This window comes from Saccopteryx bilineata, chromosome 1 (assembly GCF_036850765.1).
Source record: "Saccopteryx bilineata isolate mSacBil1 chromosome 1, mSacBil1_pri_phased_curated, whole genome shotgun sequence".
NCBI classification, from domain to species: domain Eukaryota; kingdom Metazoa; phylum Chordata; class Mammalia; order Chiroptera; family Emballonuridae; genus Saccopteryx; species Saccopteryx bilineata.
In genome coordinates, this window is record NC_089490.1 from 96,032,550 (window position 1) to 96,051,365 (window position 18,816).

General features: G+C 46.9%; 1 protein-coding gene across 2 annotated transcripts; it reads right to left on the reverse strand.

The window, feature by feature from the left end:
• Window positions 1-1,722: 1,722 nt before the first annotated feature.
• Window positions 1,723-8,763, reverse strand: LTBR (lymphotoxin beta receptor). Of its 2 annotated transcripts, none has more exons than XM_066261431.1 (10): window positions 8,455-8,763; window positions 8,229-8,325; window positions 7,849-7,974; window positions 7,614-7,769; window positions 7,137-7,236; window positions 6,894-6,985; window positions 4,138-4,245; window positions 3,766-3,815; window positions 2,988-3,216; window positions 1,723-2,632 (listed from the first exon to the last, which is right to left on the reverse strand). In XM_066261431.1, the coding sequence occupies exons 1-10, from the start codon at window positions 8,548-8,550 to the stop codon at window positions 2,391-2,393; spliced, it is 1,296 nt and encodes a 431-aa protein (XP_066117528.1). In that variant the 5' UTR covers window positions 8,551-8,763; the 3' UTR covers window positions 1,723-2,390. The 2 variants fall into 2 exon arrangements, with proteins under 2 accessions (XP_066117528.1, XP_066117536.1); XM_066261439.1 differs by having other exon boundaries at window positions 3,790-3,815; window positions 8,455-8,761.
• Between the last annotated feature and the right edge of the window lie 10,053 nt (window positions 8,764-18,816).

The window sequence follows — 18,816 nt, forward strand, 5'->3', positions numbered from 1 at the left end:
CACTACCTAGATTCAGTCTTCATTATCCCATTATTAACTACTACTATTGTATCTGGTTCCATCCTTCGAATACAACTGTCGAGAGACTGTCTTCATTGATCTTCCATCACCTTTCATTCTAGACAAGAGCTCCTCTCAACGTAAAACATACTCCTGGAGCCTGTCTTAACTGGACACTGGCAAAATAAACATGGGCAGTGTTATGGGCTCAATTGTGTCTCCCACAATTCATATGCCTCAGAACGTGACTGTATTTGGAGATAGGGTATTTAAAGAGATAATTAAAGTGTGGTCCTTAGTGTGTATTCTAATTTATTATGGCTGGTTTCCTGATAAGAAGAGAAGACTAAGACATAGACACACATATAAGGAAAACCTGGTGAAGACACAGGGAGAAGACGGCCATCAGCAAGCCAAGAAGAGAGGCCTCAGAAGACACCAACTCTGCTGACACCTTGACCTTGGGCTTCTAGCTTCCAAAACTGGGAGAGAAAAAAATTTTTGTTCTTTAAGCTCCCCGATCTGCGGTACGTCGCAACTCTAGCAAATTAATATAGGCAGATATACCGGTAATCCTAAATTTGAATGGTGGAACATAGAACTGCGACTTAGCACCACTTCTTTAAAATGTTTTTCCTTTTATTTTGTTGAAAATGTTTAAAATGGTTTTTTTTAATCTAAATACATTGTGACACTTATTAAGGATTTATGTTGTCTGGTTCTAGCATACTACAAATCAGGAGGATTTATCTATCTAAAAATATAGCTCACCATTATTTACTTTTCAACTAAAGAGGTTGGATCGAATACTTTCACAGTCAACCTTAAATAACCCATCCCCTCACTTGGATCAGATGATCCTGGATGTGTTTTATAGCCACACCGTCTTGATGAGCTCCAGCAACAGAGTTCTGAACATTGGATGCCGGTGGTGACCTTTTATGGAAGGAGCAGTCAGCTGGCAGCCGCTCTCCTCACAATCCTTCAAGCTAAGATCCTCTCTACCGAGCAGCATGGTACATAAATTCTGGGGCCCAACATTTACTAATAAGAGAGCTTGAGAAGTTTTAAGGATTTTGGAGGATAAAAAGAAATAAAGTAAAAATCTAAGTGCTCCTTCTGACAGAAAGGAGGCCAGCCTAGATCTTGACAAAACAGAAATGTGAACTTGGCCTCTCACATTTTTATGTCTCAAGTCCTAGTTTCCCCTTCAGTCAACCTTGCAGGACACTTTTTCACACTGCATGTGGCTGTGGGACTTACTGCCTGAGGAACACACAGGGGTTCTGAGTCTTTGAGAAAACCAGTCCATTTTACCTATCCAAAGAAATTCTGGAAATGGTGTGGTAGTTAAAGGTTTCACCCAAGGCCTCTAGAACCAGACTAAGTGGGCACAAATCTCAGCTTTCCCATTTGCAGTTAAATTGGGCAAATGACACCCTCTTTGTGCCTCAGTTTCCTCAGTCGTTAAATGGGAATAGTAATAGTATCGAGCTCATGGGGATGTTGTGAGGATTACATAAATTATTATTGTAAATCACTTAAACACTGTCTAGCGTGTTGTCAGTGATCACTGGTTAATATTGTTACTAACTGAATTACATACACAAGTCCCTCATAGAAATATCTTTGTGGGGGTTATATTTTAACATTTTGACCTTTGCCTTTGATCTTACCCAGCAGAATAGTATTTTTATATGAATCCCCAGAAAATAAATTAGCTAGGTCAATTTCCACTTTATTTACATGTGGTTACAATTTATAAATACATGCACCATTTTCCACCCCTCCAAAACACTCCCTTTCCCTAGTAAGCCTACGCAAACCCTCAGTTTTTAATGACTCCTTTTCTCCTCTAGTAAGGCAGGGGTGGTCCTCCATGTAACTCCATCTTCATATAGGTCTACCTCAATTCACGTGAAGTGTGGGTCCTCAAAGGGCCTCTGAAGCCTGGGATCAGCGCCACGAATCTGTTAGAGGTCCAGTGATGTCCTTGCAAGTGACCATGTGGCTGGCTCCCTTCGGTGCCACGCTTTGAGTGCAGAGTGCCATGGTAGGCACAAGCAGGCATCATATGCTCTGTCTGTGCCTGAAGCTGAGCTGGTGCAGCCCCAGTGGGCAAGGGGGTCTGCAATGAAGTCTCAGGTCTGCTCGGGCAGTGGTGAGAGTTCTGGGGCAGGCACTGTACCCAGCCAGTGCCTGGACGAGCTCTCAGAGATGTGTCTGAGGCCCAGCCCCTTAGGGTTTGCCTCTCAGGAGCCCTACCCAGGCCCTCTGTCAATCCTGTGTGGGTAGGGCAGCCTTGGGGAGAAGGTGCTCTTGTGCCTCCCTTCTCCTGACTTCTTACAGACACCATAAGGCATGGGTGACAAATTGGGTCCTTGGCCCTGTTAGAGGGCATGGCACCCCAGTGTCTCTGTCTCGGCCAGGTGCCAAGCTTTGCCATCTTCCTGGTGGGGTGTAGAGAACCCAGGAGGGCCAGGAGCCCCCTCTTCAGGGATGGGGTATGGGGGTTCTGGGGCTGCAGGGGGGTCTCCAGGGCCCCGTGCTCCCCCGAGTACTAGCCCATTGTAGATGTAGATGTTGCCAGTCACAGTCATAGACCCACCGGTGACGTGAATGCCATTGGTACCTGTAGGCAGAGAGGCAGTGAGAGGGGCTGAGGCGCAGTGTTGAGGGTGGGAGGCCAGTGTGCCCCTGCATCGGTGCCCCTACTTCCTGTAGACCCTGTGCTTCTGCCTGCTCCCTTTCCTCTCTGTTCCCACTCCCATTTGTTACTGGTTTCTTGATCTCTGTATTCATTTCTATTTCTGGGTTTTTCAGTCTCCTTCTCTCTAATTGGGACATTCTGGCTCGCTGTCAGAGTCTCTGTTTTGTCTCCGTTTTCGTCTTCTCATTTCTGTCTGCCTCACGCTTTCTCTCCCTAGCCACCATCCTTCCAGCCCCACCTCCCCCAGCCCTCTTCTTGCTGCGGCCTGCTCACTCACCATGAGCCATCGGGCCTTGCTCTGGGAGCTCGGCCACCGGCTCCCTGGCCGCGTTCAGAGGACTCTGCTGTTGTAGGGTCTCTCCGTCCAAATCTGGGTTTGTTGGAGACCATGGCGAGGCCACGGGCAATTCTCCAGGGATGGGCAGAAGTGGCTTTACCAGGTCCGGAAAATGTGGGCTGATGCTTGGAGGCTGACAGTTTCCATTAGCAGTATTGCATTCCTCTCTCTGCAGGAGAGAGCAGAGAACACACCAATGACGTGGGGCTCTGACCCCATCTTTCTTTACTTCCCACACCCCAGCCCAGCTTAGGCAGCTCGTGCCACCTCTGGTCCTCCCCATGCTCCCTGCCACCGGCCTTTGCACTTGATGTTCTCGCTTCCTGGAGCACTTTCCTCAGATATCCTGATGTTTTCATGTCTTCAGCTCTCTGCTCAAATACTGGCTCATCAGAGAGGCCCGCTCCGCCCACTGTCTGAGACAATGTACCCCTGTCCTCTACCACTGTCACTCACTGCCCCCCATCCTGCTTTATGTACCAGTTATCACCACTTGATGCATACTGCATACTTATTTAACTTTATTCTTGCTCCAGCGGCATTTAACTCCAGGGGGTTAAATGCTACTTTGTTTTACTCACTGTTAAATCTACATGCCTAGAACAGTGCCCGGCATATGGTATGCTTGAAAATCATTCGGTGAATGAATGAATGTTGAAGGTGGCACATTTTTTTCTGCCTACACCCACATTGTTCACTCCCCCCTTGCCCTCCTTACTGTCTTCTCAGCCTTCCTCATTACCTCTGGATGACTCTTGAGCAGGGATCCTGCAATAAAAATAAAATGGATGTAGGGCCTCTGGCAGACCTCAAACCCCTAGGCTCTCACCTTCCACACCCCACCTCTACACGCTGCTGCTCACCCTGAGGTCCCAGAAGGAATAGGCTATCTCTACCCTGTCTCCAACCTCAGAATGGGGGGCTGAATGAAGATGATTTCTATGTTGGGGGCAGGCACTGGGAGTCTTGAGGGTGTGAAAGGGCAGATAGATTGTGCTGGGGAAGCTGAAGATACCCTCCAACCCCCTCCCCCATCCAGGTGGGGACTGACCACTGGCCTGCACCCCTGCTTCATCCAGCCCCTTCCTACCCAGCTTTCTGCAGAGAGAGGGGTGGCTCTTCCAGGTGCAGGCGAGGGTGATGGTGAGGAGCAGTAAAAAGGCCAGCGGCAACAGGACGGCCAGCACCAGCGTAGTTCCTGCCGGGACAGCAGACAGGAGGCGGCACGAGGCAAGAAGGACAGAGGGAAGGAAGTTAATGAGTAGCTAGCTTTCCAATTCTCTGGGCATCCCAGAACCAAAAAAAAGGGGAGGGGGAGTGTGCAGCTTTTCCATTTTAGTCCTATTGAAGCTACTAAAAGCAGAATTAGAGACACTTGCCTGGGTTGCAGAGAAAGGGAACTCAGTTGGACTTGGGGGACCTGCTGATAGCCAGGAGGAACTGTAGTGAATGTAGATGTTGGGGCAGTGGTGCAGGTCCAAGCTGCGTGAGAACAAGAGCCTGGGCAGTTGGTTTTCAAGGACTGGAAGTGGGGTGGAGAGGCAGTTCAGGGAGGGTGGGGCTTGGGGCTGTAAGCAGAGACTCAGGCCACAGGGTAGAGCCACATTTCTGTGGACTTGACCATCTTACAGAGAGGCCACTGTAGGAACTGAGAATGCCCCTCGGTACCTGTGTGGTGTCACAGAGAAGAGAGTATGAGGAAGCCTCGCTTCTGAAATCTGCCTGTGGTTGTCTGGGATGCTAGGGGTTGCAAGGTCTTTACCCCCCTGCAGGTTACAGGAGGGAATGGGAACAGGAGGCTGGGAGGTCAGCTCCTCAGGACCTGATGTGGGGCAGGGGATGGTTTGTCTTTCTATGGGCCTCAGGCTGCCATTCCTGGCACAGGGTCTGTGGTGCCCATCAGTCACATCTGAGGAAGGTCAGGAAGACGGGCATTTGCATTCTGGGAGTGGGCCCTCTTCAGTCCCCCTAGGTCTGTGGCTGAGGGGAGTATAGAATAGGAGGAGTGGGATGAAATGGGACCTGGGTCCTGGACACCTGGATTTCTGCTCAACTGTGTGACTTTTTAAGTCATTTCACCCCCTTCGAGCATCAATTTTTTCATATATAAAATGAGGAATTTAGACTCTTAAAATGCCAATTGTATTGGATGCTTAGTTAAAAATTAATAAAAAGCTGACCAGGCGGTGGTGCAGTGGATAGAGCATTGGACTGGGACGTGGAGCACCCAGGTTTGAAACACAGGTTCAAAACCCCAAGGTCGTCAAATGAGTGTAGGCTCATCTGGTTTGAGCAAGGCTCACCAGCTTGAGCCCAAGGTTGCTGGCTTGAGCAAGGGGTCACTCTATCTGCTGTAGCCCCCCAGTCAAGGCACATATGAGGAAGTAATCACTGAACACCTAAGGTGCCGCAACGAAGAATTGATGCTTCTTGTCTCTCTCCCTTCCTGTCTGTCTGTCCCTCTCTCTATATCACACACAGACATACACAAATTAATAAAAGGAAAAGGGAAAATACTTATGATATATTTGAATGAAAAAATCAGGTTACAATATGTTCAAATGACTCCACTTTTAGAAAAAATTATATGCAGGGACATACATAGAAAAATGTTTTGGAGGATATATTGAGAATGTTAGGGTAGATATTCTAGGTGATGGTTTTCTGAGTGATGTTTAATTTTATGTATCTGAATTTTCTCACTTTTTTTAAAAGGTTTTATTTCTTGATTTTATGGGGGGGGGGTGGAGTGAGAAGTATCAACTGATAGTTGCTTCACTTTAGTTGTTCACTGATTGTTTGTCATACGTGCCTTGACCTGACAAGCCTAAGGTTTCAAATCGGCAACCTCAGAATTCCCAGTCGCTACTATATCCATTGCGCCACCACAGGCCTGGCTGAATTTTGTCATTTTCTATAGTGTGCATACATTAAAAAGTAAGAAGACCTGAGTACAGGTCTTCAAAACATCAGTTACCACATGGGTTATCTTGGGCAAGTCACATAACCTCTGAGCCTCATCTTCCTTTTAGAGAGAATGAGGATAGAACTACTTCATAGGATCAATAAGAGGATCAAATGAATCAGTGAATGCCAAGTGTTCGTAGAATGCCTGACACACTTGCTCTGAGTAAATGGAAGGTGAGATTATAAATATTTGCTAATTTTAAAAAGTTAATAAAATAAACTCTCCCCCAGTTAATAATGATTACAATCATTAGAAACATCCTGTAATTGTTTATTAGGCTAGGAAACCAGTAAGCCCACAGGGGGTAAAAAAAGTCAAATGTGAAATTATCCCTCTAACAATGAAAGTGTGTAATCTAAGCCCTGGCTGGGAAGTTTAGTTGGCTGAAGTGTTGTCCCAATGTGCCAAGGTTGTGGGTTCGATTCCTGGTCAGGACACATGCAGGAGTCCACCAATGAATGCATAAATAAGTGGAACAAAAAGTCATTGCTGCTTTCCCTTTCTCTTTAAAACCAATTTTTTTAAAAGTGTGTAATCTAATCAAGAGCTGTTCAGTCTAATAAATGGATTATATGATGGCAGCATGTCTGAAATAATGACAGTGATGTCAGTTATGGGTAGATGTATCTCAGGGTGAGAGTGTTCCTTGGCATAATATTATATGTAGAACATGCAACTTTAAAAGTGTGTATGTGTGTGAGCATGTGTGTAAGTATGCTGGCTTTGGGACACTGCAATTCCTCTTTAAGGAACTTTTCTTCTTGCCCCCATGCTGAGAGGGAAGAATTTATTTTTTCCCTGTTTTTTCAGATGGGAGTAATTCAGCCATTTCCCCAGATACCCACACCCTGTGCCCCTCACTCAGCCTTGGCCCCTACCTGGCACCTCGGGGGTCTCTGATGGATTTCTGCAGCTGGTATCAGACTGGGCAGTGCCTGGTGCTGCCTCTACCAGGCCCTGGTCCTCACACCTGTGGAGAAAAGAAAGGCCTAACTCAAGAGGGCACCTGGCTGGAAGTGGCAAGCAGCAAGCAGCAAGGAGGGCCCTATAGATTTGAGGGTGAGGTTGAGGTTGTCAGCAGCTGGAGCTTCTGAGGGTGGGAGGTACATGGCCATACTCACCTGGTGTGAGGCTGGCAGCGGGCACTGGGGGAAGAGGTGTTCTGGAAGTGTCCTGCCTTACAGGCCACACAGCTGCTGCTATAAGCCTCCCCAACTTCATCTGGTGAGAGAGAGGGGCAAGGCCAGTCTGATGAGTGGGCAAAAAAAGTCTCTTGCCCAGCTGTGAGCTTCCTTTATGCCCACTAGATGGCCCCTCCCTGCCCACTGCACCTTTTGTGATCTCTCCCTTGCTGAGTTTCCCCAGCGCTGAGGGGACACCCCTCTCCCCCTTGTACTGCCCTGCCCCTGTTCCAGCTCTATTTCTCTGCAGATAGATCCCTTCTGTGAGCCTTTCACTAGGTGGGAGAAGAGGCATTTTATGCCAGAGAGAACTACGTGGAGGCTCATCATGCACACAGTACCCTGCTCCCTGCTCCCCCTCCCAACTTCACTGGCACCCAGCCTCCTCCCTATCTTCTGCCCTTAGTGACCTCTGACCTTTGAGCTCAGCTTCCGTGCCTGGTGGGCAGTCAGCAGCGAGTGGCTCGCAGTGCATACACTCAGGGTCCCCGAGGACACAGAACATTCCTGGCTGACAGCGACACTGGGTTTTCTGTTTACTAGTGCAAGGCGCAGTCTCCTCAAAGCCCAAGACTTGTGGGAAGACAAGAGAGCTCAGTGGAGGGGCTGCACTCCAGGGGATCCTAGCCCTCCCCAGACACACCCAACTTACTCTGGTCACAGGGGCGGCACAGCTGGCAGTGAGGGAGATGGTTCCAGTGCTCGTTGTAGGAATTTTCAGGGCACGTGGCGCAAAATGTGTTCTGGCTGTGGTTACATTCAGCTGAGATGTGAGTGCCTAGAGTGTGAGTTGGGCAGTTGGAGTGTCAGGGGACCAGGGTTCCACCCTTACTTCTGCTGCTTGCTATGTGGCCCTAGGCCTGTCACTCTCAGTGCCTGCATATGAGCAATGTCCAGTATCTCCCACTCTGTCTCTGCCGGCTGGTTTTCCTGGAAGATGGTGTTTGTCTTCCTTTCCGAGGCAGCGAGGTGACTGGAGTCCCCTGTAACCCGCCTCCCTGTCCCAGGCTTCCTCTGGCCATTGCCTCTCACCTGGGGGGCAGCGGGAGCAGCAGACCTGATGCTTGGGTTCGTAGTACTCCTTATTCTGGTCCCGGCAGGTTTGGTTCTCCGGGTGGTATGGGGGCACCTTCAAAGGGAAATGAACATAGGGGAAGAATTATTCTGGGCTCAACCGGGGAGGGCAGAGAGGGCGCTGCCTAGACAGCTCTTCCCTATCCAAGCCCGCCCCCACCCACCTGCAGTGCCCCTCCCTCACCATTTGGGGCTGGGATGCTGCCAGGAGACCACAGAGGCCAAGTATGAGTGGCCCCCAGGCCAGGCCGCAGGGGTAGGCGGCCCACGGCAGACGCATGGCGGCCAGTCGACCAGAGGGGTGGAGGCCTGGGAGGAACGTGGGAGGCCTGGACTTCCTGAGCAGCGGTGGCAGCGGACTCTGGAGCCCAGGGGCTGGGGCAGGACTCAGGCCGATGTGCCCCCCGGGGGGCCGGAGCGGCCGGGCTGGCCTGGCCTCCAGGGCTCTAGCGCCAGGCTCAGGAAGTGGGAGTGGAGCTAGCCGGCCGGGGCGGGGACAGGGAGCGCTGGGAGCTGAGGCTGGCTGTCGCAATCGGGAAGAGGAACAGGCTTGGCTGCCCTGATGCAGGGTGGGAGGGGGCAGCCGGGAAAGCACGTGAGGGCAACAGCCGGAACCGGGCCTCCTCCCTTCTTCAGAAGACTGTCTGGGAGAGAAGGACGCAAAGACAGGCCCAGCTGGTGGGAAAGGGGCAGCAGAGCCAGTGGACAATCCTCAGACGGGTCTCAAGAGGCCAACTGGGGCAGAGCTGACAGAAGAGATGGTGTTTGAGAAAAAGCCAAACACGGAGAGTGCAGAGTCCGAGGGACAGCCAGCCAGATGCAGCATCTGGGAACCAGAAGTTCTGGGTGACAGACTATCAAGATTCCTGGGTTTCTGCCCTGTTGTGTGATTTTTTTTTTTCTGCCCTGTTGTGTGATTTTTTAAAGATAAATTACAAAGGAATAACAAGCCAGCCAGTCCTTCCCCTCCCCCGATCCAACCAATCCACTCATGGATGGCCACAGGTCACGTACAAGACACACCAGAGGGTGCAGCCCCTACTCCCCTGTCCTTAGGGAAGGGAGGACCAGTGGGCTGAGTTCCCCATGAGTAGGGGCCGCTGCAGCTGTGCTGGAGTCAGGCAGCCACAGCCCCTTGGTCCCAGCTTCCTCACCCAAGAGCCTTTGAAGTCCTTTGAACCGAAGGAGCTGAAGGCACACCCAGCCTGGCCCCCTCACCTAATAGATGAAAAGACTGAGTCTCCAGTAAAAGAGACTAGAATTCCAGGGGGACTTAGTCCAGTGCCTGACCCTTTCCTTTTCCCAACAACCCATTTAACAGGGCCCTTGGCCTGACTTACAGTTGCCTATCCCTTCCCCCCTTATGTCAGGCTCTCTGGTCTCCACGATCCTGTGCTCCTGGTTAAGTCCCACCTGTCCTGGAGGTTCACTGGGGCTCTGGAAAGCATGCCCACCCGGAGCTGCACAACCCCCACATAGACTGCTCTCTGTGACCTGCTGCTAACTCGCTTATGGTCTTACGGTGAGCTCTGCAATGGCCTGGACTGAAGCTTTTATTTATTTTTATTTTTTTTAAAAAGATCTTATTTATTGATTTTAGAGTGAGGAGGGAAAGAGAGAGAGAGAGAGAAGGGGGGATGGTGTGAAAAGCATCAAGTCATAGTAGTTGCTTTTCCTATGTGCCTTAACTGGGCAAGCCCACGGTTTCAAACCAGAGACCTCAGCATTCCAAGTCAAGGCTTTATCCATTGTGCCACCTCAGGCTAGACTGAATCTCTAAGTCTGGGTTCCCAATGTTTAGAACAGAGCCTGACATATATCACGTGTCCAGTACATATTTATGGAATAAAAGAATGATGCCTTGTCCATGACATATAGCCAGTTCATGGCAGACCTAGCTTAGAGTCCAGGGCTACTGATTTCTGGGTCCCAGCTCAACCCAGCAAATACATTGCCTCCTTTTTTTTTTTTTTTTTTTTCAGTGAGAGGAGGGAGGCAGAAACAGACTACCGATGAGCCTTGACTGGGATCCACCTGGCAAGTCCACTAGGGTGCTCTTCCCATCTGGGGCCCTTGTTCCTTTGCAATTGGAGCCATTCTAGCCCCTGGGGTGGAGGTAATGGGCCATCCTCAGCACCCGGGGCCAATTTGTTTTAATAGAGCCATGGCAGGAAGAGAGAGAAAGAGAGAGAGAGAAGCAAGAGGGGGAGGGGTGGAGAAGGAGATGGGCACTTCTGTATGCCCTGACAAGGAATTGAACCTGGGATTTCCACACGACGGGGCCAATACCACAGAGCCAACCAGTCAGGGCCAAACACATTGCCTCGTGAGATAGGTCACCTGGGCACTGTCCCACTCCCCATGCTGAAGAGCGCAGTTCAGTGCTCACCCTTATCCTTGTTGATCCGATTGGCTGGACAGGTTCCAGGAGATGGATCTGAGAAGTCCTGGTGCAGAAGTGTGCCTGGGGACGATGGTGCATACAGGGTGAAGGGCCCTGCCTGAACTTTAGATATTTCACTCTCCTCTCCTGGTGTTGGCCTAAGACCTGCACTCTGCTGAATTTCTACAATAGTCCAAAGCTTCCTGGAAAGGGAAGAAATATCAGAACAGCATGCACTGCTCAGGGTTGCAGCTCTTTCCAGGTCAAGGGAATTGGGCACCAAGACTGGACTTATCATTAAGCTCTTAAGTGCAAAAAGGTATGTATGTCTGTGTGGTGGCCTTAGATCTTTTTTTTTCTCTTTTTAAAATTTTACTTTCTATTGTGAAAATTCACACAAATATACACACACAAAAGGAGAGAAAATAGCATTGTGAACTCCCAGCTTCAACTCAGGGCCAGTCTTGTTTTTCCATACAATCCTCTACCACTCATATAATCTCCCCTTAATTATTTTGAAGCAAATCACAGCCTGGCCTGTGGTATTGCGATGGATAAAGCATTGAGCTGGAATACTGAGGTTGCTGGTTTGAAACCTTGGCTTTGCCTAATCAAGGCACATATTGGAGTTGATGCTTCCTGCTCCTCCCCCTTCTCTCCCTCTCTCCTCTCTTAAAATGAATTTAAAAAAATTGAAGCAAATCCCAGACATATGTCATTTCATTTGAAAATATTTCAGAACTCCCAACAAACAAAAGTCTTGGACCAGATGGCTTCACAAGCGAATTTTACCAACTATTCAAAGAAGAACTAACATCTATCCTTCTCAAGCTGTTTCAAAAAATTCAAGAGGAAAGACTTTCAAACTCTTTTTACAAGGCAAACATAATCCTCATTCTAAAACCAGGTAAAGACAATACAAAGAAGGAAAACTGTAAGCCAATATTCCTGATGAACCTAGATGCTAAAATTTTCAACAAAATATTAGCAAACTGAATCCAGCAATACATGAAAAAAATCATACATCATGATCGAGTGGGTTTTATTCTGGGGAGGCAAGGCTGGTATAATAATCACAAATCCATCAATGTGATTTATCACATAAACAAAAGGAAGGAGAAAAACCACATAACAATATCAACAGATGCAGAAAAAGCATTTGATAAAATCCAGCACCCGTTTATGATCAAAACTCTCAGCAAAGTGGGAATACAGGGAATATACCTCAACATGATAAAGGTATGATATGATACCTTCTATGATAAACCCACAGCCAACATTATACTCAATGGGTAAAAATTAAAAACAATTCCCTTAAGATCAGAAACAAGGCACTCTTATTCAAAATAGTTCTGGAAGTTCTAGCCACAAGAATCAGACAAGAAGAAGAAATAAAAGGCATCCAAATTGGAAAAGAAGTAAAACTATCATTATTTGCTGATGACATAATACTGTACATAGAAAACCCTAAAGTCTCAGTCAAAAAACTACTAGACCTAATAAACGAATTCGGCAAGGTGGCAGGATATAAAATTAATATTCAGATATCAGTGGTATTGTTATACACCGACAATAAACTATCTGAAAAAGAAATTAAGGAAACAATCCCCTTTACTATTGCAACAACAAAAAAATAAAGTACCTAGGAGTTAATTTAACCAAGGAGGTAAAAGACTTGTACTCAGAGAATTATAAAACATTGATAAAAGAAATCAAGGAAGATACAAACAAGTGGAAGCACATACCATGTTCATGGATAGGAAGAATAAACATCATTAAAATGTCTATATTACCCAAAGCAATCTATAAATTCAATGCAATTCCTATTAAAATACCAATGACATACTTCAAAGATATAGAACAAATATTCCAAAAATTTATATGGAACCAAAAAAGAACATGAATAACCTCAGCAATTTTGAAAAAGAAAAATAAAGTGGGAGGCATCACACTGCCTGATACCAAGTTATACACAAAGCCATTGTACTCAAAACAGCTTGGTACTGACTTAAGAACAGGCACACAGATCAATGGAACAGAACAGAACACCCAGAAATAAACCCACGCCTTTTTGGCCAATTGATATTTGACAAAGGAGGTAAGAGTATACAATAGAGTAAAGACAGTCTCTTTAACAAATGGTGTTGGGAAAATTGGACAGGTACATGCAAAATAATGAAACTAGAACACCAACTTAACCATACACAAAAATAAACTCAAAATGAATAAAAGATTTAAATGTAAATGGTGAAACCATAAATATCTTGGAAGAAAACATAGGAAGTAAACTTCCTACATCTCTCACAACAATGTCTTTGATTTACCTCCACAGGCAAGGGAAAGAAAAGGACAGGATGAATAAATGAGACTATATCAAACTAAAATGCTTTTGCACAGCAAAAGACAATATGAACAAAATAAAAAGACAAACCAGACAGTGGGAGAACATATTTGCCAGTATGTCTAATAAGGGGTTAATAATAAAAATTTATAAAGAACTTCTAAAACTTAACACCAGGAAGGTAAACAATCCAATTAAAAATGGGAAAAAGAACTGAACAGACACTTCTCCAAAGAGGACATACAGATGGCCAATAGGCATATGAAAAAATGTTCAACATCACTAATCATTAAAGAAATGCAAATTAAAACCAAGAGATACCACCTCACACCTGTCATAATGGTGCTCATTAACAAAACAACACACAATAAGTGCTGACGAGGGTGTGGAGAAAAGGGAACCCTCCTGCACTGCTGGTGGGAATGCAGACTTGTGCAGTCACTGTGGAGAAATGTATGGGGTTTCCTCAAAAAATTAAAAATGGAACCATCTTTTGACCTAGCTATACCACTTTTAGGAATATATACTGAGAACACCAAATCACTGATTCAAAAGAAGATATGCATCCCCATGTTTATTACAGCATTGTTTACAATAGTCAAGGTCTGGAAACAGCCCAACTGTCCATCAGTGGATGAGTGGATTAAAAAATAGTGGTACATATACACAATCGAATATTACGTGGTTGTGAAAAAGAAGGAAATCTTACCTTTTGCAACAGCATGGATGGACCTGGAGACTATTATGCTAAGTGAAATAAGCCAGGCAGAGAAAGACAAATATCATATGAGCTCACGTATATGTGGAATCTAATGAATAAAGTGAACTGAGGAATGGAATAGAGGCAGAGGCAGGATCACAGGGACCAGAGAAACAGCGTTTAGAGGGAAAGGGGATGAGGAGATGAGATCAGAGAAGGTAAAGGTATTCGTGAAATTATATATACATGACACAGAGATATAGATAGCAGGACAGCAAATCCTAGAGGGAAGGGGGGAGGCTGTTGAGGGGAGGGGGACAAAGGTTGTTTAAAGGGGGACTCGGGTGGGGGTGGGGGTGAGGGAGTTATATTCGGTGGGACACTTGAATGCATGTAAACACAATAAATTAAAATTAATAAAAAATTTAAAAAATATTTCAGGATTTTATTCTAAAAGACAGCAAGTCTTTTTCTTTTGAGGTATATCATATAATCCATGGAGTGCATAAATTACACTAATCTTGCATATACAGATCAATGATTTCCACTTGTTTACATCCCGAGTGTCTCCCCAGAACATTTCCTGCACCCGCAAATGTTTCTGCTTGTCCTTTCCAGGCAAAGCTGCCTGCTTCACATAAGTACCATCTCAGATCCTTTTCAAGCCCAGCTGGCTGAACTATATATATTGTTCCTCTTGGGGCCAGTCTCATGCTCTCTCTTCAGCCTGCAATGACCCTGTGGGTCCTAAGGAAAGGGCCATAAGAAATGAACTTTAATCCTAGCCCTATTACTTAACCTCTCTGGGGCTCTTTTATTTGTTCCAGTCAATGCCTTGCAGATCTGTTCCCTACCCTTCCCCAGTTCTGAGCTGAATCACTACTTGGAACTACATTTCCCAGACTCCTTTTCCCTCTGGCTGCTGGGTAGGTTCAGCCAATAGGAAGACAGATGGGTGGAGGACTGGTTATAGGAAGAGGCAAGAAGCCAGGCTGTTTCTCCACTACTCTGCACCCCACCTTTGGCTTCAAAACATCGCCTGCAGTTGGTTTTCTTCCTTCTCTCCTGCCATAATTCCATATCCTACCAGGCAGCCCCCACTATTTAGTTCCTGGCAACTAGCTCTGGAGGCTTCTGGGTCTATAGTTTGACATTACCCTGCTGTCTTTCCTGCCCTTAAGACTGTAGCTGCTTTCTGCTTTGCTGGTTTCTGGGTTGCCTCACTATCTCTTGTTGGCTCCTCTATCAGCCACACATCGATTCTCTGTGTTAAATTTCTTCTGTTTGAAAGACTTAGAGTGTTGTCTATTTTCCAGCTGGACCATGATTGACAAATCTTACCGATAAATGTTTGTGATGTCTACCCAACCTTCTCTAAAAGGATGAAAGGAGACTCACAGGAGCGAGGAATTCATGAATTCCCTGTGAACAGGGCATTGTCTCCGCTTCTTTCCTTTCATGCTCTTCGCCAGCTTCCTTAAAATGTTACTGCCTCCACTGGGTAACTCCAGACCCAGACTAAGTGCCCCTTGGATCCTCAGAACGTGTGTGTGGGGGGGTGGGGGGTGGCTCTTCTCCCCATCCTTCTTTAGAGGGGATTGCTGAGTGAAACTTCTTCCTACAAGCCCACGAAGAAACCAAAAGGGGACTGGTGAGAATGAATTCTTCTAAATACTCTTTTTCCCCTCTCCTATTCTCCACACTGCTCTTAGGCAACTGGTGCGCTTGGAAGGGGTCTGGTAAACACTGAGAAATGTGTAACTGATGAGCGTTATCCTTCTCCACGGTGTTTCCATTATCTGGGGACAGTCCCTTAGACTAGTTGTCTCAATTGGGGTGACTTTGTCCTCCTTCCCCCAGAAGACATTTGGCAACATCTGGAGAGGTTTTTGATTTTAACAATTCAGGAAGCTACTACTAGCATTAGTAGGTAGAGACTAGGGATGCTGCTAAACATTCTATAGTGCACAGGACAACCCCCACAGCAATGAATTGTCCAAATGTCAATAGTGCCAAGGTTAAAAATTCCTGCCTTCACCCAAAGGAATTAACTTCTAAGCATCCTGCCAGGTGGCTGGACTAGGAGAGGGGCATCATTTGAGATTTAGGAGAAATTCATACTCATAAGTGCAGATAAAAGGATCACCATTTTCCATACTGGGCTGACCACTGTGGAGAGGCTAATTATCTCTAGGTAGTAAAAATAAAGAATTGCATTCAAATGGGTGACTCATTTTTACCTTAGGAAGAAGATAAAAGGAGGCTGAAATGGAAAAAGTGAATAAAATTTAGATAATAGACCACAAATTAATGGGTTACCAGAGGAAAATAGGATGTTTGATATATTGGGGGTACTTTCTCATTCACATCACTCTCTGTCAAAGATGAACCTTGAGTTTTATACCAGATGCTAATATTGCTGTTTTTTGCATAGTGGGTCAGCAAGTAGTGACAGCTACACAGTGGGGCCACCAGGATGAATAAGCCTGGTGCCTGTCTTCAGAGAACTCATAATGTGACCTGTGCATATGGAGATACACAAATAAACACATGCACACATGCATACACCAGGGTCATCATAGTATCCAGAAGTAAGTGCTGCAGCAGTGTTCCAGACAGGGCTCTATCTGGCAGTGTGGTGGAGAAAGTGATTATGTCTATAGTCTCCTCTTCCCCAGAGAGAAAGAGGCAATAAGACCTTTTGAATGCGTAACCCCCATCCCACTACAGACCCACTCGGTTCACTGCTTTTCCTGTAGCCTGTGGGTATTTTATGGCCACAGCACAGGGTTAGAGGATAGCTGGTGGTAGGAGGGGTGAGGGCAGCCTGCAAGGGAAGGAAGGGCTGGAGCTCTGAGAGAGGATGAGGGGGCTCCCAAGACAAAGTCTGCAAGGTCCCAGATTCCACACACACACACCCCCACCCCACCACCCAGAACAAAACTCTGCTGCTCTTGAAGTTAGAGGAATGGCGTTGAGATTGAAAAGGGGGGACTCAGCTCTCAGTCTGGCCCCACTTGTCACTCCTGGGTGATTGTGGGCAAGTAGCTTTGCTTCTCTGGGATTTTTATTTCTCTCATGTGTCAAGTAGAGGCAGAGTAGGGCCTTTGCAACTATCGTATCTACCCCTCCTGCCATTTTGTTTTTCAGAGAGGGAAAGTGCCATCTTCAAAGTCACATACAACGTTTAAAGTAAAAAATGGAACTCGTAGAATAAAAGGTAACATCTTATTTATTTAAAAAAAGATATATTGTGGTTTGTTTTTTTAAAAAAATACACATAAGTCGATGCAAACACACAAAAAGATATAGGTGGATACACAAATTACAATGGCTCCCCTTGGGCTGAGGGGAGGGAAAGGAATGGGACAAAGAAAAGCTTTTATTTTTCTGTATACTTCTTTATTGTTGGAGAGTTGTGTTGCCACAAAATATGTATTTGGGTATTATTTCTGATAATATTTAAAATGGAGCTATGACAAAAGCGCAGGTTTCAGATTTCTGTTTTTCTCACAACAAGCTTGCTCTGACCAGCTCCAGATCAAGACTGCTGCTGTCTCCAAGCACACACTGCCACCCTGCACCCTGGCAGGCAGCTGCAGGGACACCGTACTCCTTGCTCAGCCCGGGCCAGGCCCTTGCAATTCTTCTCCCAGAGCCCTTGAGATGAAAACTATTTGCTTGTGCTGCTTTAATCCAGCACTGGGGTTTCAGACACCAGGTAGCAAATGGAAAAAGCAGGGAGGTGTCTCTCAGAACCTTTGTCAGATGGGGCACTGCTGTCTCATTTGTAGGGAGGACTGTCCTAGTTTAAGGACTGGAGCAAGAGTGAATGGAGCTTCCAGGAGTCTAGGTTCTATGGGAAGGTGAACACAGTGCAGAGAGCTTTTTACGGAGCCAGGGAGATTATCCAGGATGAGATTGCTGATGAATCCGTGGACTCTCTGTGTGAGGAGTGTGTGAACCTTCCTAGCTTTCAGAACTATGTACAGTGGAGCCCCAATTCCCCCGGAGTCTCTGGCTGCTCTGTCTCGGGAAGTAAATGGCAAAAGCCCTAAATAGACAATCTCAAAGGAGAAGAATTCTGATTCTGTTTTCACTCAGCTGCTATTTTGTTTTGTGTTCTAATAAAACCGGTTTATCTCTGTGGAGGGTCACTTTATTCATCCAGAAGATGAAGAAAAAGCCAACCTTTCCCCTCCTGTGGGATGTCCCCCACAGGCATCCAGAGTAGCAGGAGAACTGGGTATGGAATCCTGGTTGACAATAGCTCTCACGTTCAGAGGCCACAAGAGACTGCCAAGGCAGAAAGCAACCAGGTTATTTCCTGAGCCTGGAGTTCCCTGCTTCCCTCTTCTTTGCTAAAGTCCTTGTTGTTTCTCACAAGATGCAGCTGAGATGCCACTTTCTCCAGGAAGTCCTCCTGAGTCCCTCTGGGTTAGTGTCTCTTCTCCCTCCCCAGGTTCCTTAAGCACTGGCCTTATCTCTGCCATTAAAACCCTTATCTTACTATATTGCAGGCCTGTCTTCTTCCACCCGTCTATACCAGTGCCTGTGTTGGGCACATTGTAGGGATACCATGCCTGCTCTGCTGAGGAGGCGAGGAGGAGGGAGAAGCCAGTGAGCACAGGCTGGGCTGCTTGCTGAGAGTCCACAAGTGGCTGACCTCTTGCTGTCACAAGGGGCCTAGGCTGTGTGAATTGATGTCCGGTGCCTATCTGGACACTTTTCTCGGGCTGATTCTCTGGCCCTTCTTTCTCTGCTTGCTCACTGCATGGTTCTTGACCCTTTATGCTCTTGCTGAATTAAGTTTGGGGAACAGACTTTGGAGGAAAAGCCCCTACCGATAGCTTTTCCTTCCTTCCAGGGCTGGGGAGACTTGGCCATTCCTACCCTTTTCCTCCCAGATGTGCTTCCCACACCCCTCCCTGCCCCCTCAGTGCCTGCTGTCTCTGGGCTCCAGGTCTGTGCCTAAGTGCCCCTGCCTGTCCCCTGCCTGCCTCTCAGTGCCCACATTCCTGCAACCCCGTGACCACAACAGGGGACATTACACATTCCTGGCTTGGCAGCCAATGGTGTAAAAAGGAACAGAATGTCCCAGGGCCCCGCCTAGCCCCTAGCT